Below are 24,269 nucleotides of genomic sequence, written 5' to 3'. Positions count from 1 at the left end.
TATTATTTCATAAACATGGAATAGTTTATCAAATATCCAATTGCAGTTAAACCTAGTTTGATAATCTTTAATACTTATAGTGAATGTATAATGGATATATAAAGTACCAATATATTAAAGCACGTATGTACTTATCACAATATCTCTGAAATCTTGAATGAAAATCTTGACTTGGAGACTTGGAATTTGGTAAGAATATTCCTTTCGCCGAGAAAAGGTGAGCTATGGGAACAGCTAGGGGAGCGAGTCTTCAGAAAGCGAGAGAAAGCTTCCAAGCGTGTTTTATTAGACGAGGACACACTCAGTTCCATTGAACCGACTGTATTTGCAGGTTTATTTAGTCTTAGAAATGTATTTTAAATTGCACAACACTGAATAATAACTTTTTCAAATCCCAACACGCCACACAAAACACCGTTAACATAAAAAGTACCAATGTACAATCATATAGCGACATTTACGGATTCTTAAGGTGCGACGGGGCAAAGAACAGAGAGCGCTTAGTCTGAAATCTCTTTTAAAGTAGCCAAAATACAAGGGCTCTCCGGGGAGCCTCAGCTAAGACCGCTAGTACATCATATCTCTGGAACCTTAACACTTAGTGATCTTTAATTTGGTAGAAATATTTCTTCCGAGTAGAGGACAGCTAAGAATCAAAGAGAATGTTGACAAACGGGCAGAGAATACCTAAAAGATAATATCAGAATACAATTGACAAGTCGAGGTTTTGATCTTAGACAAGCACACTCGGAGTCGGTTTACACACATCTTTAGAAGAGCTCTATATCCTATATCTTCTTTTAATAAGCACGTTATCGTCAGTCTACAACGGCGTGTTGGATCTGATGGAACAGATAATAGTCTGAAAGTAGACATGTCAAATCATGTCAAAATTATAAAAACAGTCGATCGATTGATGGTAAAAAGATGACCGATTACACTCTAAACATCTTACCATTAAGTGTACGAAAATATAAGTGACTTATCGTTAAGCTATGTATCTGATTTCAGGAACAGGCAAAGGCAATTTAAACACGTAAAATAAAAAAAAAACATAGTAATAAGATTTACAAAATTAATATTACCATGAAAATATTTTCGGTGTGCAAAATCAAATGCCGGTTAATATACGGCTTTAAACAGGGATCTTACTTAACATTACTTGGAAATCAAAATCCTTACATGGTTTTCCTTACGGTAGCTATTTTATCCATGCCAACAAGTCAATTAAAAAATGTCCAAACCAATGGAAAAAAAGGAATAAAATTTCAATAAAAATTTAATAAATCATAAATAAAAAATACATGTAAACACCATGAGATTTATTTATACACGAGCAATAGCAAGCAACAAAATGATGTAAAATTATAATACATTTCCGTAAATACAACAATGTTATACAGCGAAAAATTAGTACCTAGTTTACTTAAAGAAAAATTTACAGTGGAAGCTTTATCAATAAACTAAAAATTATATCCATTTCATACAAAAAAGTTCCCGCTCAGAGCAGATCTTAAACATACCAAATGATTTAATGAAATGGCTTCAAGTTACTATGTAATAAAATCTTAGATAAAAAAGTAATTACTGTATGTTAATAACAAGCTACGTACTATGAATGTCATCATTACACGAACATATTAAACCAGTTATAAAAATTATAATTTAAAGATTATAAAACAAATGATATGATTCATTCTTGTGGCGATCTGCACGGCCGTGCAAATCGCGGATTCCATTAATACAGCAAAACTTGAATATTGTTGCTTTAAATTCTGCTCTATGGTAAAAAAAAAACATATTCATTAATGTGTACAGTTTTAAATTGGTTTACATATTTACCAAAAAGAAACTTTTGTTAAATAACAAAAAACATTTAAAATAACAATAAACCAAGTTTGCAAAATTAATAAAAGTAAAACTAAATTAAAATAATATCGATGCGACACGCGAATAATCTGGTAATCTGTTATATGTTTTTCGTGCTTAGTAATTTTCTACATGGAGAGTTTATAATTCATCTTTTCAATTTTTCTATGGTGATTTACGAAAACATAAACAATTATATGTTTATTCCATACAAAGCATTGTATCTTTTGATAAAGGAATAAAATAATATTGATTTATTACAAAAATAAATACATTTTTTCATCAATATTTTAAAAAAAATATTGTTCCAATATAATAATATCATAAACATAAGAAAATATTATCCAAATAGTGTAGTGAAAATCATATGCAATTTGCTAAAAAGATATGTGAAAAAAGTTTGACAAAGTTTATTTTTGCGGCTATCGGATTATTTGGGTGTAGCTTCGATATGTAACAAAATATAGAACATACAAATGTATCAAAAACCAAGTTATACACAGAAAGCTTAGGTTTAATATGAAAATGCATGCTAATATAGTTTTGTTTTTGCATGTGAAGAATTTATATTACAAAAAAATTGTTAAAAAGAACTAAAGGTAAACATATATACACGTCTATTAAAAGTATTTATTCTAATGAATAATAAGGCATTATCATATAAAAATTCTTACATAGAATCAATAGCACCATTTATACCATAACAGTAACTAACCACTTCCATCTAAATAGTATTTACTACTTGATCAAAACATTTCGCGACAAATTGTTCTTTTTCATCCAACTTTTTAACATCACTGCCACTGTGACGAGTGAGCATCGCATCTTGCAATGCATTAAGTGCTTCAGAAGTGAATCTCTTTCCTTTAAGATGCGTAATTACTGATGCCTCTCCATAAAACCCAGACTCAATCAATCCAGGTGGTATTTGAAGTGTGACATCATTAATTAAACCTTTCTCCACAGTCATGTTAATAACTAACTCCTGAGTGGCAGTGTATACCTTTGATGGCATGAGCAGCTCTGCTGGTACCGGAAAGGTACGACTAACAGTGAAAACTGGTGTACGGCCAAAACACCACTCCCAACTTTGTAGTTCTTTCTTTATATCAGCAAGACCTGTTTTGACACAAAAATTTAAAATATAATTTATACTATAATAATCTTGACTATATTACTATATTGACTCACGAAAATTTCATTTTAATGACTTAATTACTTTTTTACTTTAAATTTTAAAAGGGGTCATTGTTATTTGTAATATTTATTTAACACCAAGGTTATTTAACATATGCCAACACTTTTTCTAAATATTAAAAAAAATTACCTGGGAACCAGTTATTTGTGGGATTCACATATTGGAAGCCTCTTTGTTTCATAATTAGGCCTTCTCCGCCATCTCCAATGTGTAAAGCTGGAGTGCGGAGATATTCATAGCCTAATGCAGTCTGCAGACCCTCCACAGTCACCTTATTGTCCATGTCAGCCAGATTTGCCACAGGTGAAGGAGTTGACTCCGTTGCTTTTGTCTGTATGCCATGCTAAATAAAATTATTTGCCCTTAACATTACATTTATAAATGGAAGGAATAGGAGAGGTTAAAGTTAGTGAAGTTGGTTGTTAGTAAAAAAAACTAAAAACTTGAATTAGTTAAGTAGAGAGTAAAATCTGGCATGCTTGTCAAAATACATGAATATTAAATACAAGACGGGCATGGATTTTAGAAGCATTTTTTAGAAAATTAGATATTGGTTAGACAATCTAGAATTAGCCACAAAATGACAAATTATAGTCATATTTATGGAAAATCAAATATATTTTAGTAATAGTACAAAGACATAATAGTGTATCTATGCCCAGTTTCAATGTAAATTACTACAATAAAAAAAGAATGTAAAATCAAAGATAAATAGTAACTTAGAATTTCATAACTTTGCAATTTGCAATAAGAAGAGAAATTAAAGAGTTCTTTGTTGTTTACGCATGTTTTTATTCAACACTATTATTCCTAGGCAATAAATTCAATGGAGCTTAAATATTGTGATAAGTGTTGTTTTACATTAATGAAAAACATTTTTAATTTGTTTTCAAACCTTTACATCTCAAAAATGGTAGAAATAATGTCAAAATACTACATTTTTAAGATTAAGTCTACATTACATAACAATGGAGCAAACTGACAATGCATCAATTTTTTTGTTTGAAACTAAAAATGTTTTTTTGCTTGATAGTAAGGCTGGCATTTAGATTAGTAATTCACAGATTAGTAGTTCACTTACATCAAGGCTATGTTATGTCTGATATTAAATATACACAGTTCATAAAAGTATATTGTGTAAGTATATTGTGCTTAATATAAGTTTCAACAAAAACAGGCTTAGCTTACCTCTCTTTTTGCCAATGCTCTGCTGAGATCTGCCTTGTTGGCGTTGACTAGAAGTGTACAATGATGATATGCCGTTGTGCGACCTAACTTTGCAGCTGTTCCAGATATCTATGCTAATTGTTAAGGAAATATCACTTACATTTAGAATATGCTATTTATTTGTGTCAATTTTAAGTATTTGTATTGACATATGCTCAAATAATGTTTAAAGATATTTGAACTAATTCAAAGGATATCCTAATCCAAAAAGTTATACAGTTTAAGGAGTTCATAATCATTTTCACAAATTAAAAAATGGTAATTTTATTTCCTCCATGGGGCTTACAACTAACAATCATTCTATTATTTATTATATACATACATTGAGCCAGACTAGATTAAACATAGTTGAAGAATGGATATTTAAAACTATCAGCATATTTATTTCAAAAGGATACTTTATATTTATCACGGACAATAATATCATCACGCTTGTTAATATCAGATTTAATACCAAATCCCCTGTATAAGGCTCTTGTGATGAGTTCTAAATTGTACTTTCTATCATATCTTTCTCTGGGGGTAAAGAAGGTAATATTTAGATTTCCACGATCATGGTAGACAGTACCACCACCACTGTTGCGGCGAGCCAAGGATATATCCTTCTCAGATAAATGAGAAATATTAGCTTCCAGCCAAGGATTCTGATGGCGACCAATCACAACAGTTGGCTCATTTCTCCATACCATCATTATATGATGATTGGTAAAGTCCATGTTGCGGTACATCCAGTCCTCAAGAGCCAGATTAGTGTAGATGTCAGTGGATTGAGACATAAACACCGATTTTGTAATCTCTTCTTCAGAGGGCAACTCCTCTTTTTTTTTCATAATCATCTTGTTACTATTTGTAAGATAATTAGAACTGCTTCTCCTTGTGATGCCCACTGCAATGCACGCTCCCCTCATGGTAATTTTTCTCAACATTGATTGAGCCATATTTGCTTACAAATAACAAACGGGTACTTTTCTGTATGAACCTTGGAAAGGCAGTGTTATAAGCGTAAGTTTCTTATTCTTTACAATATATTGTTACGATAAAAGTATTCAAAAATTAAAGTCCAATTGTCTAATGAACGGAGCAGCGAGCGTCAGTATCAGCTGATGAAAGTGAGATCAAATATTCGTGAAGTGCGATGGTTTGGTGCAACCACTTCCAGGTTTGGTGCAGGGTGTTAATTCGATAACGAATACCCAAACAGTCGCGACAGTCACTTGGCATTCCTCCTCTTGGATGCAGGATTAACACAAAAACCACAAAACGAGTAAAAAATAAAATTAAAAAGTTCTTTGAATAATTACAAATCTGGTTACTGTAAAACGTTAAATGAAAACGAACAATGAAAATATACTACACATTCAGAACCGCGTACAAACACGTTACGAAGTCTCATGAGTTAAATTACCTTCTGTCGTCTCATTTTATGCGCACTGATAATGATAAGCAGGCCGAGGAACCAGGAGGTCGAGCGAGGGCATTCGAAGTTCAATCGAAGACTAGCAAACAAACAACCAGATAAGCACGTCTCCGCCACGCGTACAATTTTATCAGCGCTATATACAATAAAGAGATAAATTATACAGCAACTCACAACATTGTAAGGCATACACGATTTGCAAATCGACCATAGAGTATTATAATTTATTATAAATATTCATTCCGGAGCTTGCAAATGTTTGCGTTCATCTTGTAGTAACTTTAATAAATCATCAAATTTATTTTTGCCGTCGTTTATCAGATAACATGCTTTCTATTTATTCGATTTAAACTTTTTTGCCAAAATCACTATTTAATTTACAATAATTGAGAAATGTATGACAGTGGTAATTAACATAAGTGAATTTGCTAGTTTTAAAATTACATATATGTAAAATATTAAACTACTAGTTACGAATTTTAACAAAATACATTTTTAAAACCAATTTAGCTTCCTATTTTCATTAACGTTTACATATAATATAGATTTAATAGTTTAATATCTATAGATGAACAATGGCTTCGATGTTTATGTTTTTATATAGACTTTAATCGATTCTAGAATTTTGAGTACTGCACACATAGACAATAAAGGAGGAATCTGTCACTAATATAAATGTGAGCGAAGGTGACAGTTATTAAATTGTCCTGCTATTTCTAATATTCAGATTGAATAGATTTTGAAGAAAAAATGGCTTTTAGAACTACGGCTGTGGTTCGAAGTTAGTATATAGTCGATTTAGTTAGAAGCCTTGTGGAGAAGAAATCTTAAATAGTTGTTCCACAGTGTTATATAACCAATATTAATATTTTATTTATTTTCAGGCGGCCTAAAGAAATGGGCATACAATCTATCAGGCTTCAATAAATATGGTAAGAATATATTCTTATTATTTATTTTTATATCCATTGTATATTCTTATTATTTATTTTTATCCAAACCTCCAATTCTCTACATAATGATTTAAGGTCTCCTTCGTGATGACTGTCTTTATGAAAATGAGGATGTACAAGAAGCTCTCCGTCGTTTACCTGATCATGTAGTAGACGAACGCAATTTCCGCATCGTCCGAGCCGTTCAGCTATCTATTCAAAAGACAATTCTTCCTAAGGAGGAATGGACCAAGTATGAAGAAGACAAATTGTACCTTACACCCATTGTAGAACAAGTTAAAAAAGAGAGGGAAGAACGAGAACAATGGGAGAAGAACTATTAGAATAATTAGAGCCATGAAAATCATAAAATGTCTTTGTTAGTGATTATGTACAAAGCTCATAACACTTTAAAATTAATTACACTTATGTTACATGTGTATGTGTTAGCGATATCTATAATTGAAATAAATTATTAACAAACCTTTGTTTTATCTGACAAAATACTTTAATTTATATAACTAACCAAAAGATGTGGTCTCACACATTAAAAACCTATTCTAACTACAAATACAATTGTAAAATTTCATATCTTTTTACTGAAGTGTTTTTCAATAAATTTTTATAAGGGCACTTTCATGTGTTATTAAGATGTTACTTTTAAAAGTTACATTTTTACTGTTTTTTAGAAGTCATAACTGTAAAAATTGATGCTCGCAAGTTTCTTACTACATATTATTACATTGAAAGTAAATGATACCTCAGAATTTGCCAATAGAAAAAAAAATGCTCTAATAAACAAGTAATTAAATCATTTACCTTTGTTTTGAAGTAACAGTTGTATTGAGATTAAAAGATGCCATGTTTGTATTTTCAGTAATTTTTTAAGAGATATTATCAGATACTTATAATGTATCAATGATTTTCCTTTTCATCATACCAATTAATACTGTCAATAAATTGATGTAATTGTATTAGTTTTTGTGGGTTAATTTTTCGTTATTAACATTTAAAACTTAGGTTTTAGGTGACTGACCCTGCTATTGGGGCTGTAATATTACTTATTTCACCAGATCAGTAGGTGTCCAAAGCCACTAGATCAATGAAAACCATGCTCCATAGAGTAACCAATATTTTAATAAAATGTTTAAATTTCTTTAATTTTTCCGCTGTATAGTGATGAGAAAAGATAACTTGTACTTTATAAAAATGTAGAAACTTAGTACCATTTTAATACAATACTAAAAAGCGGACCAGTTGGCCAAGGATGCAGCCCTGAAGAATAAATGTAAACCAGCATATTCGGCAAGCAGCAGCTTAGGCTGGAAACACTTGACGAATGGAATACAAGATATGTAGGAGAGACAGCTTCCAGTGAGGAGGATATTTTTCCTGAATGCCACGCAGCCTTATTGCGTGCTCCGCAAAAAATAGAATAAGAAAAGTGTAGAATCGTATTAAAAAAGTAAAACCCAAAACAGAAAACTGATATAAAAAAATAGAATAAGTAATAAAATAAAGAATAAAAAATATACCTAGCCACCTAAGAGTAATAAGATGATGGAAGGAAGGTGATGAAAGCAAGAAGGAATGAAAGATATAGTGAAGGATAAAAGGTAAGAATAAAAGAAATTGAGAAGTATGAAAGTGATGGAAGAATAAAGATTTTGTAAATGTAGTACCTGATCTCATCAACAAATTAGGGGTAGGAGAGGCCCCCAATAGCAGGGGCCATAAAAAAAATAAAAAACAAGTCATTTAAAGTACAACAATACAAGTACAAGCATAAACCTCAATTTCTGAAATAAATCTCCATTTATTTTAAAATTGGCACAAATTGTCAATTTTATTCATTACATAATTACAAAAAATATTAAACCAAATACATAACATTAATTTACAATAGTATAACAATATTAGATTATGTTTTGGATTAGTTTTCTTTAAAAAAAAATATGAGGGATAACATTTATGAAAAAGATACATCTTGCTTTAAATTTTCAATAAAAGATATTTTTTTTATTAATTAAAAACTAAACATTTTATGATCAAAATTTTCGTTTAAAAATCAATCCCTGTGTGGTCCCAAAAATATATTAAATCGTTAAAAGATGGACAGAGAACTATCAATCTCGATATATAAGAACGTAAAATTTAATATACAGATTTCCCATAAATAAACGCCATGCCAATCGAGTGACTATCAAGGTAATAAACAACGCCAGATAATTAATGTAAAAGTTCACATATATTACTTTTTTCAGCAGAGTGGGTTGGAGTTTTTTGTAATAATAAGGTTGAGTATATTTTTTGACAAAAAGTGCTAGGTTTTTCTCAAAGTCAGGTATGCATTTTTGCCGGTCGTTCATAGAAGGGGTAAAATGTAAGTGAAAATATTTATAAAAAAAATGATTTGTGTTTGCAGTAACTGACAAAAAAATACAGAGCACAATCACATACAATTCATTTTCCTTTTTTAATGGCAACATCTTTAAAAAGGTGTGGCATTTGTTTTATTACTTTATAGGGTTCTGCGTCGCATCATTCTGATTTCGGCTTAATGTTCAATTACGGGTCAACCAGTACATGCTTCATTTAAAAATAATGTATTTCATATTACATTAAAAGTTTAAATTTTTATAAATATACATAATTAAAAAATAACACTCAATAATTTTCGTATTAACGATCTTGCGTTATTTTTTCTCAATTCATAATAAAACTTAATACAATTTTACTCTTTTCAAACAAGACTAATCATTGAACAATCTAAAACATTAAAATTGTATGAAAATGTTTTCACCTAATATCAATTTATTATTTCCATTAAGGTCAATTTATTACGAAATAGTAGATTATTAGTATAAAACGTGACTAAGTAATTACTTAAGCTGGATTACTGTGAAAGCTCTCAGGCAAGGTGGTTGGAAGTAACAATAGTTAGCTAAATTTTACTTAATTTTTTTTTAGTATTTATTTAATGATCTACAACTTTTAATATTGTTTATTTTTTAATTACATTAATATTTTTAAGGATTCCTAAAAATATTCAGGAAGGTACACGTGTCATACAACACTGATGACGATTCCTAATTAATTATCAAACCTCATATAAAGACATCAGTAATATAAAATGTTTCCAAAATTTTATGTGACATCAGAGACGTTTAAGTTGTATATGTACATGTACACTGCAATTTAGATTAAGTATAATTTTAATATCTAGTACACTAATTACATAAAAAATACACATAGTAGATTATGCATAAATTTAAAAAAAGATTGCATATATTATTTTTATTCGAGGACAACAGTCTACAGGAGGCAGTCTTAATTTTTTTTAATTGTCAATGTAATATTGAATTAGAGAATTTTGTTATTATTGATATACTTTAAAAGTTTTAAATAATTAAAATAACTTCTGACTTACTATAAATATAATTTCAATGGCCGTAACTGTCAATGGCACTGTGACAATAACTTATTGCAATAATTTTTTTCCTCCAATTTGTTTAGATTTGAGTATATGATAACATTATTGATTTAATTTCATATAATTGAGTATTTTGCACTGCATTTACACTGAAGCAAAACTTTTTACTTTTAATTACTACTGTTTAAAATTAGCTACTGAATTTTTTTGGTTCAATATTTAAATTATTTGTTCAATTCATAAAAAAGTGGACTTAACATTACATTATTATTATATATTTACATACCGTATAGTTGGTAAACTTGGAAACGGCCCCAATGATAAGCAGTCATTATAACCTAATAATCTTTCTAACCTTAATGACTAAATTAGTTCTACATGTATGTAATAGAAGTAAAAATAACAATATGAAAATCTTCATGGACAATTCGCTATTATAATGATTTATTCATATCCAAATGGATAATTTATTACACAACTATGTGATATTAAAATATTTTGCATATTAGACTACGGTGGACACGCGTATCAACATCGTTTTAGAATTTAGACATGGCTAGTGTATTATATGGCAAGTGGATGGCAGTACGGTAATATATACAATATTTAACCCGGTAAATTATTCATAGCCATATATAAACATAAATATGTACACAATAGTGTTGTATAAAAATGATGGAGTATCATAACATTTTATTTCAATATAATTATTGGCAACATTAGTTTTTTGCTCACAAAAATTTTAGAATAAAATTTATATTCGATAATATTTTATAATTCCTCGTCACCTATAGCTTCGAATGCGTTATTCTCCACACAATCCTTGCCGCTCTTGAAGGCGACTGATGCGAATTTTTCGGTTAATTTCTGAACTGAAAAAATTTCCCGCGAACTGCCCGATGTAATGGAATCTCCATTCTGCAAAAGAGGAAATCTACATTCAACAAATGATATGTCAACATATAATCTACTAATGGGGAACAATATAGCATATACATTGATATACTTTTAGCTAAATTTCTCGCAAAGCATTTTATATTTCGAGATAATTGATTACGTATACTAATATAGCGAGTACTGTACGATAAACTAGATTTCAAAATCGATTACGTAAATAAAATCGATATATGTAAATTTTATAAACAATTCTGTTATCCAGTATTGTTTTAATTTTTTTAACTAGAAAGTATTAAGTTACTTTCTAGTTAATCAGTCAATGAAAAACCTATGATTTAATACAATGCTACCGAAACCGCTGTACCGCTCTATAGATGTGCGACGAGGCGCTTATAGTTACTCTCCCACCTCGCTGCGTTTTTCAGGATGGGACACAGCGATTTCGGTAGCATTATAAATACACTTTTCTTCTTAACATTAGAGACATTTCAACAGTTAAAGACATAATAATGAAAATATTAACTGGCCTGCCGACAACCTAAAATACAATAATTCACTACTGCTTGTCGACTGATTTAAAAGATTACCTATGAAGCCTTTGATAGTAAAATATATTTTAAATAAATGATCCAAATAACTTACAATGGAACTCAACGTATCGCTGGATGAAGATGAAGTGATAAGTTGACTCGAGCCGTCTCGACGAAGGTATGTAAGTCCACCACGTTTACTGCGAGGAGACGCCGGTCCGGACCCACTTTTCTGGCGCATCAGTTCATCGACTATCGACTGTAATATTACATTATGTAGATATACACATACAACATATATATATATATATATTTTAAATTTTGGACATCATAGAAAAAAATTATAAAATAATATTTCACCGATTGAATGATTCGGATAGCCAAATAATTTTTTTGATGTCCATATTTTGAGGGTTTATATGTCCTCTTAAATATTCTCAGATATCTCCCGTGTCATCTCTCGTATTATTAAACGACTCTCTCCGTCCTCATAGCGTACATATTTAACGGGCGAATGAACAGCCACTAAGGAACACTAATTAACAAGAAACTACACTTTCTAGTGTCTTTTAGTCTCTTCTGAGAGGAAAAAATAATTTCTACAAAATTAAAAAGGCCATATTTTATATAGATGACAGATGGTGTTTAACTGTTGGCTTTTACAGTTACGGGGGCTTATAATAATGTGAAATATCAGAAATTTGTTACTCCATTCACCGGTTAAAAATTATTAAAACATTTTTTTGGTTTATCAAGATTTACTTTAAGAACTAATAAAGAGCTACCATACCCAAAAAGAGACACTAATATATAGAAAAACAAAATTTGAAAATCGAATTTATTTCAATTTAAATAAATTGACGCAGTCAATAACGAACCATAAAAACTTACCTGTAAACAAACGCTTATAAATATTGCGTGCTCTGTCCTTAATGTTATCCATTCCAAGTTATCCTTACTTATAAGATATTCAAAAGACAGCTCAAAATGCTTGTTAGGCTCGTCTAAAAGAGATCCGTGACCGTTTGTTTGGGACTTTTCCACCTGAAAACATAAAATAAAACTTATGTAAAACCTGCTATCTCTGACTAGTTAATATCAGCTTCTAGCTTTATATGCGTTATGAACGCCGATGCATCTAAATAATCTATAGTTGCATTAATTGCGCAAACGCCAGTTTTTTAATATTTAGACTGACTCAGCGTTTGTTAGTAAAACATATCTCAGTGAATGCTTCTTCAGACACCTACGTCCTATTTGCACGAAGACAGTCGCAGACAATTTATTTCAATTCTTTACTGTTCCGCCTTAATGACGAAACTATAACCTTCAATTAAATATAGGGAATTACCAGGACATTGGAAGGAGATAATGTGACCTTTTAGCCCCCTCTTCGAAATGTAAGCTCGTTAACACCAAACAAGTGGCAGCTGCATCTTTGTTCAACAAAACTTAAAGTCTGTCTCTTTACACAGTCCAAAATTAATTGATATTTAGCACTACATACAATGATACATAACAGTACTAAATAAAAGATCAGGCTTTTCAAAACTTTGACGCAACATTTAAAAAATAGTAATGTTAGTAATTAAAAAAGTAATTAAAAAATAAGTTTCATAAATTTTTCATACCAAGCAAGTAAAGTTATCGACTTAGATATATAAATGTAAATACTCATACTACTGCAATACCAAGTCATATGTAGAATAATTAAAATTAGCCAATTATGCCAAACGCCAGCAGAGCTATGGCATCAGAAACTATATCAACGGTTGTAGGTCCGTGTGAAACACCCCTAACCTGACATACTCCACACAAATCATCCACTGATAGAATGTTCTGTATTTTTGTACCACTGTATTCACGTGTACCATTTGTAATTCACTAATTAGAATTTGTCGATTCAGCCCAATGACACCTTCGAGACGGGCTTATATATACATCGGGGGATATACCATAAACGGCAAGCTTAGCGGACTGGCAATGGCAGTGTATTATAGTACGCATAGAACGCTGGAATACATCCTCTGGAAATTTCTTTATGCAACGGTAATCCTATATTAATGCATATATTGTGAATTATACAAGATTGTATCTCTATAATCGAACCCACGACTAACGAACACAAGTCTCAATTCTCTACCGTTGGTCTACCTAGCTAGTTCACTCATTAGAATTGTGGGACAACAATATTTATTATTAAAAACAAAAACAGGATGAATGTTCTAATGAAAACATTAGGGAACAAACAGGAAGTAACAAATAATTTATTATTTTATGATAAGGGAGCGGCATAGGTAAATATTTATTTAAAAGTAGTGTTAGGGGAAAAAGGTAACTGTAATTCTACTACGAGTATATTGATTTTTAATCAAATTAATACCATTCAATACCATTGTAATCTTATGACAAGTTTGTCCAGATGTCAAAATACGTCAAGTTACATTCGCGTCATATTAACGATAAAATAGAACCTAACATACGTGCCGTCAAGAAAAACATTTTTGTGTTATATTTAGTTGGTGAATATAAATCTGTGAATGATGTATGTGAAATAGCAAAAAAAATATATAATAACTTATTATTATACATTAATTAAGACACCTATAACTAATCACCCTGTATAAATCGTAAAATTAGATACAACAGTACATATTGTGTTAGTCACGGAACTTCTGTGGAGACAGTGCGTGATTTACAAAACGCACATGAGATATTTTAAAATAGATAATTCTCGGGATAATCGTGTTACTTATGTAGTTGTCTTAAATAATAGTAAGTTATTATACGATATCTACTTCACACGCTGTTATATCATCATTCAGCGATACGACGTCCCCAGCTGGACAACGGTCTAACCCATAGTTTTCCAATATGATCTAGTTAGATGCGGCCTGTATCAAGCGTCTTCTTTTAACCATGTCCTGTCCACCTTATGGGCAGACGACATGATAATACGTCCTGCACAAAGTTTACCGATCTATGGTTCTCTGCAAAACCTTAAGGTCAAAGCGATCTTCTGTTTTGCGCGTTATATACGTGGCCACCCCACTGCCACAACTTTAGAATCCGCTGGTCCATGTCGGTCATTTTTGTTCGTCTCCGGATTTCTTTGTTTCTGGAGAAATTCCGAACTGAATTTCGGCCTGTTTAGCGACTGGAGTTTCCAATAACGCTGCGAATGATATTAGTCGTCACAAGTAACACACATTGATCGTAAAGTTACGTATGAAAGCACTGAGAGATGTTGAACGAGAACAAATAGTAGTTTCCAAACGTTGCCGTGTTGAATTCGACTATTAACCTCTTTCTCGAAGTTACTTATCTTAACAGACAATATAACAGATGCTTTTAATTTTACGTATAGTGGACTACAAAATTATCCCATATTATAAATCAATTTAATAAAAAAAAATTAAAGTAAAAAATTTCATTTTTAATTAAATCAACTACTACTGTATCTTGATCGACAGTGGAGAGAAACTTTTCTTGATAAAAAGAGTTCAGAGGCCGCGAAATCAAAAGCACCGGATAGAGACCACTCGAACCACTTGTGTGCAATTAATCAATAAGATATATACGAGTCCCATACGAGTCATTATTATTGATTTAAGAGATTATTTGAGTTTAAACAGGATAACGTTTTCACTTCTTCTCTTCCCGTTCAACATACAATATTTTTTATAATTTCTTACGAAATTCAAATTATCTTTATTTAAGAAGGCATTTATTTACATACAGATTTGAATCGTCAAAAATTAAAACATTTTAAATAATGAGCTACTACCGGCTCGGATCGTGATACGCTGAGAAGAGCTGGCCAGTCAACGGTTGCTCTTTAAAAAAAAATATGTTTGATGTATGCATTATGATATCAATCGTGCAAACGAGTCAACCAACCAAATTTCACAAATTTAGACCAAGTAAAAACTATGAGATGCTAATAGGAGTTATTTAATAATATACTTTTTAAGTGATTCTTAACTAAGAATAAGCCTATGATATATTGTGGAATTTTATTATTTGTTCGTACAATAGATCCTCGAAGGATTTGTTAACTTAACATTCTTGTCAAGGTCGTCGGAAGAAGCTGGATGTTAGCCACTTCTATTCAGCGGTGGAGGACAACTCAAACTCAAGAAGTGTTTGTTAACTTTTTGAAGACGAAGTAGGTTTTTTCAACGGGTAGAGAAAATACTTTATTTCAAGACCATTTAAATGGTTTACATCAAGAGTTGTCATATATATGAAGACAACTAATGAACTAATCATACTTAATATCACAAAGGAATAGGTAAAAATAATTTTTCTTTCATCTCAGATGTCTATTGAGAATAATTTATGGCATTAACCTAGTATATACATATGTATATATATATATATATATATATATATATATATATATATATATATATATATATATATATTATTTTTATTCGTAAAATCCTTAAGGTATAAATAAATAAATCATAAAATAATAAATAAATTTTAGAACACTATATGACATAAAAGTGTTCTATGCAATTAGTTTGTATAATTATGATTGTTTATCGATGTATAGTTATGTTATCGTTGGAATAAAATGTTAGACATTTTATTACTACACGTTTCATGTATATGTATGTGTATGTAGCTACGAGGTTTCTAAACTCACACTTACAATATACTTAATATAGACGTTAGAGGAAGTCATTGCCAAAGCTTTTGCTAGCAGCCGAGATTAAATGAAGTTCTCATCAAACAATAGCGATTCGTGTGATAATTTAAGTCTATGTAATATGTAAACAAGCTAATTATTTATCTACATCATTTTATTATCTTAAATATTCATTACTCTCATATTTTTTAAATTATGAGGTTAATGAATTATACATAACATTTTGAACGTATTTGATAGATTCCGATTTATTAAAAAAAAAACTTACTGACGGCAATAACGTCACAATATATTTTATAGTAATCACTTTATAAAAAGAGCAATATTAATTTTTAAACTTGATCAATTAAGATCCTCACACACGGCCGCTTTTTGAAACGACGCTCTCGCATTGCTTCTAAAGCATCAGTGTTAGTCGCATTTGCAACGTGCTACTGCACCGCGACGGAGAGGGAACGGAGGGAGGGTGAAGCAATAGTGAAAAACCGAGCATTGAGACAGAAGCGCGACAATATCGCGTTTGTATTGCGACTAAATCATAGGCGAGATCACACAGCTAGCGACCGTTTGCGACTCTATTGATGCCGACGCGCGACAGCGTCATTATTGTATGTAATGACGCTGTCGCTTCAAAAAGTCGGCGTAAACGAGCGGCCATAAAATTAAACTGTTGCACTATTACTCTTATTTATTTCTTTAAAGTGTTTAGCAAAGTAATGAAAAGTTATATCATGGTTAGTATCTTCTTTGTGAGAACCCCGAAATTGTATAAAAAGATCTGTAAAGCGATAAGCAAATGAATACTGTACATAGCTCACAGTAAGCGGAAGCTCTGCATGAAAATAAAGTTTTTTTTTTTAAATAATTAAAGTCTTTCAATTGTGGTCTAATACCGAGGCCCATCATACTTTATAATTATTTAATAATCCTTTACAATAGAATTCTTCATAGTTTTTTAAAAAAAAACAGTGTTACATGCTAATTCAGGGACAATATATGAAATTGCATTGTTATACCGTACACAGTTGCCCATTAAAGAGTTACTAATTTTGAGAAACCTGTAGGAAGTAAATAAATATAACAAGCTTGTATGTATTTTGGGTGCATATATAAAATTTGTACAATGTATATACGTTCCAATCAAACAAGGCGGAAAGATTGATATAATAATCAAGAACTCGTGACGAATCTTTCACAAAGGTTCTTTTAAAAAAATACACTACATTGCAGTGTTTGATCATTTTATTTGCAAGCAAATAACGACTCACCGAACGATGACATCACTACTGCAATTATTATTTATGAAACCTTTTACACAAAATTGCATAAGACGTTAAAAATAAACTGGTTATAAAGGTCAAACATTGAATAGTCTTAATATTAAAAGGTAACAGCCTAAATCACGTTGTTACATAGTAGTAATCGCAGAGAAATTACTTATGTAATAATAATAACGAGATTATAATGCTACCGAAAGCGCTGTACCTCGCCATAGTAAAGTGAGGCGAGGTTACCGTGAAGAAAAAAGCATAGGCTTCACTGACCGAAAGAAACGTCCGATACTCCCCCCGTTTAGCCACGCGTATCACTAAGGAGCGGTACAACGGTTTCGGTAACATTATAGTAATTAAAACAACTTTATTAACATTTTCTTTGAATATTTTTTGTTTCCGTTCAGATTTTAATCCACACAGATCATAAATCTTCATTGACTCGTATAAATAACTCACAAGTTGGAGAACCTGTTTATATTTAAAACGTTAATCATAATTCTATAACTGAGAAAGAACATATAGGTAAAGATTTCTCATCTTTACTAAAATTAGATTATAGTTTCGTTATGTTAAGGTTAGAAAAGAAAATTTTCAATTTTGAATTGAAAAGAATTTTCTGTTTTAAAAAAGAAGCGTATCATAGTATCTACGGACGTATCAATTGGAAACTACTAAATCTAAATAAGATTTAATACAAATTTACTAGTGTATTAAAACGACATAGCCATTTTGATAGAAACTCTTTTAATTTAGTCATTAAGGACTATCACTATCACCTGGTGTGTGATGCTAAAACTTTAAGAGATCGGTTGGTACAGGATTGATTTCTAAAGACACTCGAAAAAGTCTCGTATTGCTAAGGCACAACGAAATTGCCGGGAGCGGTCTAACTCGCTCCTGTAACATATTACCTTATTATACTATCATACATACATACATGTCGCCTTATTATAATATTGTGGGGCACTGGTGCAACCCTTAGAAAATCCTGAGGTCCGGACCCTAATAACTATTACGGCCAGGGAGTTTTAATGGATAGAAATAATCATTATCATAACCTTCTCCAAAGAATATTATAACTTATGTAGAAATAACGATTTCCACCCGAAAGCAAAAAAAGAAATGGCCCATTCCGGGAAGCCAGCTGAATAATAAAATATCAATGCTACTACTATCGTACGCATCATAGACAATTATATTCCTTTACATAACGCTCTATAATGGAAACGATAGTAAATTAGATAAATTTAATAGTGAAGTTGTGCAAAGCTAACAGCGTAGCTCGAAGAATTGCTTGTCAGGGAGAGCACATTGCTCGTGCATCCGCCGGCCGTTCTGGCGGAAAGGTTTTCAAGAGTCGGTAGACACGGCGTGAATAGGCAGGTCCTCCACTAGGGGAACTGACGACTTAATCACGATATTTGTTTTCTCGTGCCCCCTACCATAGTGAAGACAGGGACTTTTTTATTATTTTTCAGTGTATTTTGTTATCGCTTACCTCTTCCATTTTTACAATCTCTATTACACTTCTTCCATTTTTCATTTTTCCTTAATCATCTTACCGTTTATTTACATTCCATTCACACATCGCTTCTCTTTTTTCAACATAATTTTGGTATTTCACAATACAGTTTCAATTTTGATTTATGTTGTTGTTTTTTATTATCACTTGATGAGGTTTTAATTTTTTTTTTTTTTTGATAAAGTCATGGTCACTGGAAGTCGTACAATGCAGGCAGCACAAAACCGGTCATTGTGTCGATATTTAGAGCAAGCCTACGTCTTACGCTGTGCGTCTATCAGCTGAAGCGATGTTGATGAATAGAAAATATTTAGATAAAAAATAATGAATGGTAAACCTGACACCCAGATCAATTACCTAGCGGTTAAAATTGTTCTAATTAAATAGTGAAAACATAATACACAAATTAAAAAAAAAACGTTCCACATTAATATTGTACGAAATACAAAATCTACGACGGACAATATTTCTTAAAATAATAACACTTACTGCATGCAGAGTTGTTATTCTCCAACATCTCATCCTGGTAACCTTGTATCGCTGCTCCCGCAATGGCTGTGCGACGCTGGTCAGCGTCAGCTCCTTCGAAGCGAGGGACACCCGTACACGGCACGATCCACTCGCCTCTGCTGTAGCTGAGCCCGACAAATGATGTGCATCCGTCACCGCCTCGCCAGCGGGCACACGGCCATAGTAGCGAGAACCACGAGCTACTTCTATATACTGGTGGTGTACGACAAAGTAACTTTTAATATTTTATCTAATCTATATAAAATTAAATATTTTAAAGATTTCCATCTGTATAATGACTAATCACGATATCTTTGGAACCGAAAGGCTAAGCTAGGAACATGAAAGTTGTAAGAAATATTACTTTCGCATCATAAAGGTCAGATAAGAATAGAAGAGAATTAACTAAATTATATTCGTAAGCAGGGCTCTGGGGGCAATAATTAATAAAAATCATATTTTCAAATTATTTGCTCTTAAAGATATAACGAAAAATTTGATAAAATTACACTCACTAAAGTCAGAGCCACGCGAGCCAAGGGACAGTTAGTTAATAATATAACTGTGTATTTAAAGAGAATCCGAATAGTACCGTTTTTTATAGTTATATATGCCTAATTAAAGCTATTTGCATAATGGCATTTATAGTTTTACCATGTTCAAAGTGATAGCACTATACCAGAAAGAAAAGACGAACTACGTATGAAGATGCCTAATCTAGACTTCATAATAACTAACCTGGAGGATTTTAGGAATTATTACATTAATTTTTCATATGATTAAGAGTCTCCCTTGACTCTGGCTGCCAAGGAAACGAGGTTAGCATTCCCAACATTAGTATCAGAGAGTGCCCGGAAAGGTCAAACCTCGACTTCTCTGGTTGCTATTAATGTATTATCGGTAATCTAACTACGTAGCAGTTACAGAGCTATATTAATCTGAGTAACGTAAGTTATATATATAAAAAATAATAAATATTTTATGAAAAACGAATGTTCTAGAAAAGCAAAACTTTGTAGACTAACGACATCGATAGTCGCCGTAATGATTTAATATTTTTTTTATTAAAATAAAGTCACTCATAAGTTGAACGGAAGGAAATTCTCAACTACGATAAAATTTCAAACAATCCTCTAAAAGTCGCTGAACTCACATTTAGTCTACCCGCGTTTTTAACCCTCGATGCCTAAGTACCCACTCATTCCCTTTGCGCGGTAATTATTCTTACCCTTTGCAGAGGGGTGGTGAGGTTTTCAACGCAACATGATATTTTTGTCACAGCGCTGATATCTTGCAATACTGTTTGTCTGCTGTACTTTTTCTACTATTATATTAAAATTCATTTTTACGAATACGTATATAAGACATAATATAGTTGTAGATTTACATTGAAATATTATAATTAAAACATTTGGTTGCTTTATTTTGCCTACACTGTCAGGAGGAATATTATTATTAATACAGACGATTTATCAAGATGCAATAATGCAAGTATCATTTTTATATATTTTTACAATTTCATAGTTGTAGCTAGTGAAATTATTTGCCCAATGAGACAGAAGTTAGCCGTAGACGGCAACCGCAAACGTAGTGCATATCGTGTTACATCTCAAAATGCCTTTCATGATGCAATGTGATATGCACCGCATTGTTACGGGCTGAATGTAATACTTACCATTAGGTTAAAACGAGTCTTTAGGCGTAACATTTTTAAAAAACACAACCCAATATTAGATATTTAAAATCAATGCAAATGAGACATGCAGATGATACATAGTTAACTGTAGATGACTATTCTAAAAATATTTATAAACCATTAATAGTAACCTACTGAACTAAACCTCACGTTTAGTTTAAACTTTAAAAGGGTCTACATGCTGAAGTCCTTGCACCTGGTATGCCAGAGTATGCACAAACAATTTAACTGCTTATCACGATCATGATTTCAGCTAAAGAATGTCCAATGCTGGACATAGGCCTTGTCTATATTTCCAATTACATTACACAGAAGCCTTCATCTAGCGTTTTCCGACTTTAACAAGGACACCCTACGTATGAACGCCTTATGCTGCACTTACGCGCTTACCACTTTCCAATTCAATGATGAAATGGCTCGTGCCTAGACTACTGAGTAAGCTACAGAATTTATAAACTATGAAGAAGTTTAAGTTTCAATGAACCTACAAGTCATTGAAAAGTCATTGCAAAGCTCTATGCCAATTGGCAAATAGCATTTAATCAAATAAATTTAAATAATTAACATTCAATACATTCTGTAGACTCTATCATTGTGATGTATGATCTGCAAAATATACCGACTATTAACTCGGGTTCACAGCCACATTGAAGTAAACAACAAAACTTAAATTCTTCAAGTTTCAATATTGCATGTCTAATACAGTATGATAGGTTAGAAGATTAGTTTTAAATAGATAATTATTGCAACTTTAATAAGTTTCTACATAATTACAATCAATTACAATGTTAGGTTCTTAGTAATAATAATTTTTGTAACAAGTTAAGAATTTTAACTGTTATTAATTACTTTTTCACATGACTAATTGATTTGATGCAACACATATGCAATCAAAGTTAAGCATGTTCTCATTATACTGTTATTATAATAAGGATATAAAACATAATTTTGTTGGCAATAAACAAATAATCAATTAAGGATGCTTAATTATTATTTATTTTAACGCAAATAGGTTTAATTTAAATTTGTACTTAACTAAAAGAGGGTTCTTCTTAGATTATTGATAATTGCAAAATAACTATTGTGAAAATTAATTCAAGATCTACAAGTAATATGAGAAAAATACAAATCAAATACTTTAAAAATATATATGTTATACAAATAATATTCTCATTTAATAATGTTTTTTTTTAAATAATTACCTAAATGGAATGTAATAGGAAATGTAATTAATAAAAACAGATATTGTTATTACTGGAATAAAAAAAAATAAGTGACATTGTTATCTTTGGACAATACATATTAAAAAAAAATTGTATGACCACTTTTACATAATAAATTATTTTAAGCTTCACTTATCAAAACCCACCAGGCAATTTATGTTAATTTAAAGATCATACATCTACACCAATAAGACCAGTTTCTTTGTAACAATTGTAGTATTATTTAGTTACTTAAAAGAATTACTATTATAAAGTAATACTTACATTTTTCTTTTCTTTCCTCGCTTCATGTCCATTTAAAATATCCCTGGTTTGTGCATTTACACAAATCCATCCTAAGTCAATATCTTCAATAGTTTGTAAGTATAATAGATCTAATGAAACTCTGTCAGACATAACATCAATGTCATAACATGGATCCCAATAGCTAAAAAGTTATTAGACAGTGATGAACATAGCATTTATTTACATAAGAAAAAAATAATAAGAAAAAGCCTACATTTATTTACCTTTTACGAAGTACAATTTTATCATCAGGACGTACATATTTCTGTGATATGTATGGAGATTCATATTCTTCTAATTTTTTTAGTGAAGGCTGTCCATCTTTTGCACAACTCCAATTGAATAGATATAAAGAAAAATACTTCACATAGTCTTTTGGCAAATTTATGTAATTACAAGCTATATCTAACACAGCACCCGAAGAGTCCGTTGAGGACACAGATAATGGTATTCTGTAGCCATTCATTAAAGAAATTTCTATGTCTACTTCATGTACTTGAACACAATGAGTTTCTTGCTGAGCAGAAAACAGGAATGTAGTTAGAATATCTGAATACGCCAAAATTGGATTTTGCCCCACTGCAACATTGATGTAAATAATCAAAGACTTGTTATAACTTTTCAAGTAAATGTTATTATTAAAGTATATCAAAAAAATAATGCATAATATAAAAATACCCATAATTTGCTTTTACCTAATTGTAAATACTTTTCTAGTAAAATTCTTCTTTCTTCAATTTGAGAATTAGTAAGAAACAGTTTTTTTGGTGGAAACTGTGGGAGTTTCAAGTAAGTATTTTGAGCCTGCAGTTGCTCATGAAGACTGAGCAATTGTTTGTACCGCGCAGTACAATGAAAAACTCCATCAATGTGAATGTTATATCCCTAAAAATATATACAACAATTTCAGATAAGTAAACACTAATATCAAGTCAATTACAACATTGAACTTTTAAACTAATTCTGAAACCAATCTCTCAGACGAACAAAACATCTTTATCAATATGATTAACAGGAGGGAGGATGTTATTTACCGTGTAAGTGATTCCATTATCATCACGAAATTGCTGTACGTCGGGGATAGAAAAATGCATTTTTACAATTATAATAAAGGTATCATGACATCCCTTTCTTTACGAACACTACATAAAATATTTCGCAGTTTCAATCACTGAATATAATTTCTATTAAAATTTCAAATAATTAAAACTACGAAATCACCGACTCCTACACCAGTTAAATACACAGTGTTTGAAAACGTTCGCAATACGTACTTCCCTTTCCATTCATTCCCATTCGCTGTCAAAACAAAAATAACTATACTATGTTCGCTAAGCCATAGATAATACAACGTTCTTTCAAGCCCCTTTTTAAATAAGTGAAAAAGACAGATAATTGTAGTGGGCGTCAATAATTCTAATAAAAATCTATAGATACGTTTACACATACCTACTGGTTTAAAAGATTCACAATTCTTTAGTGTTAAGCAATTATTAATAAAACCCAATACTACATTAATAATCAAAATTTAAGACATTGTATCCTTTTAAAAAATTATTTTTGTTAATACGACCGTGGGTAAGACAATTAGTCAAATCA

General features: G+C 31.1%; 4 protein-coding genes across 5 annotated transcripts; 1 reads left to right on the top strand and 3 right to left on the bottom strand.

Moving 5' to 3' along the window:
• Positions 1–1,307: 1,307 nt before the first annotated feature.
• On the bottom strand, positions 1,308–5,903 carry Lipt1 (Lipoyltransferase 1). 2 transcript variants are annotated; one of them, XM_068770089.1, is made up of 5 exons: positions 5,700–5,903; positions 4,693–5,273; positions 4,256–4,363; positions 3,197–3,410; positions 1,308–2,988 (listed from the first exon to the last, which is right to left on the bottom strand). In XM_068770089.1, exons 2-5 carry the CDS (start codon positions 5,230–5,232, stop codon positions 2,594–2,596), a joined length of 1,257 nt encoding a protein of 418 aa, XP_068626190.1. In that variant the 5' UTR covers positions 5,233–5,273; positions 5,700–5,903; the 3' UTR covers positions 1,308–2,593. The 2 variants fall into 2 exon arrangements, with proteins under 2 accessions (XP_068626190.1, XP_068626191.1); XM_068770090.1 differs by lacking the exon at positions 5,700–5,903 and having other exon boundaries at positions 3,197–3,398; positions 4,693–5,234.
• On the bottom strand, positions 5,363–5,693 carry LOC137926483 (uncharacterized). Its single transcript, XM_068770091.1, has one exon. It carries the CDS (start codon positions 5,513–5,515, stop codon positions 5,363–5,365), a length of 153 nt encoding a protein of 50 aa, XP_068626192.1. The 5' UTR covers positions 5,516–5,693.
• A 461-nt stretch (positions 5,904–6,364) lies between the features above and the next one.
• LOC137926905 (cytochrome b-c1 complex subunit 7-like) lies at positions 6,365–7,178 on the top strand. The gene is made up of 3 exons (XM_068770642.1): positions 6,365–6,492; positions 6,596–6,643; positions 6,740–7,178. The coding sequence occupies exons 1-3, from the start codon at positions 6,462–6,464 to the stop codon at positions 6,985–6,987; spliced, it is 327 nt and encodes a 108-aa protein (XP_068626743.1). The 5' UTR covers positions 6,365–6,461; the 3' UTR covers positions 6,988–7,178.
• A 1,372-nt stretch (positions 7,179–8,550) lies between these two features.
• On the bottom strand, positions 8,551–23,945 carry Snx17 (sorting nexin 17). The gene is made up of 8 exons (XM_068770131.1): positions 23,705–23,945; positions 23,366–23,555; positions 22,895–23,249; positions 22,650–22,812; positions 19,446–19,679; positions 12,395–12,547; positions 11,616–11,762; positions 8,551–10,994 (listed from the first exon to the last, which is right to left on the bottom strand). Exons 1-8 carry the CDS (start codon positions 23,762–23,764, stop codon positions 10,848–10,850), a joined length of 1,449 nt encoding a protein of 482 aa, XP_068626232.1. The 5' UTR covers positions 23,765–23,945; the 3' UTR covers positions 8,551–10,847.
• Positions 23,946–24,269: the final 324 nt, after the last annotated feature.

This window comes from Battus philenor, unplaced genomic scaffold (genome assembly GCF_028537555.1).
Source record: "Battus philenor isolate CCGP_79_NKW_IND1 unplaced genomic scaffold, ilBatPhil1.0.hap1 SCAF_3, whole genome shotgun sequence".
Lineage (NCBI taxonomy): Eukaryota > Metazoa > Arthropoda > Insecta > Lepidoptera > Papilionidae > Battus > Battus philenor.
Note: the sequence above shows the minus strand (reverse complement) of the source record. Positions and strands in the feature narration are given on the sequence as shown.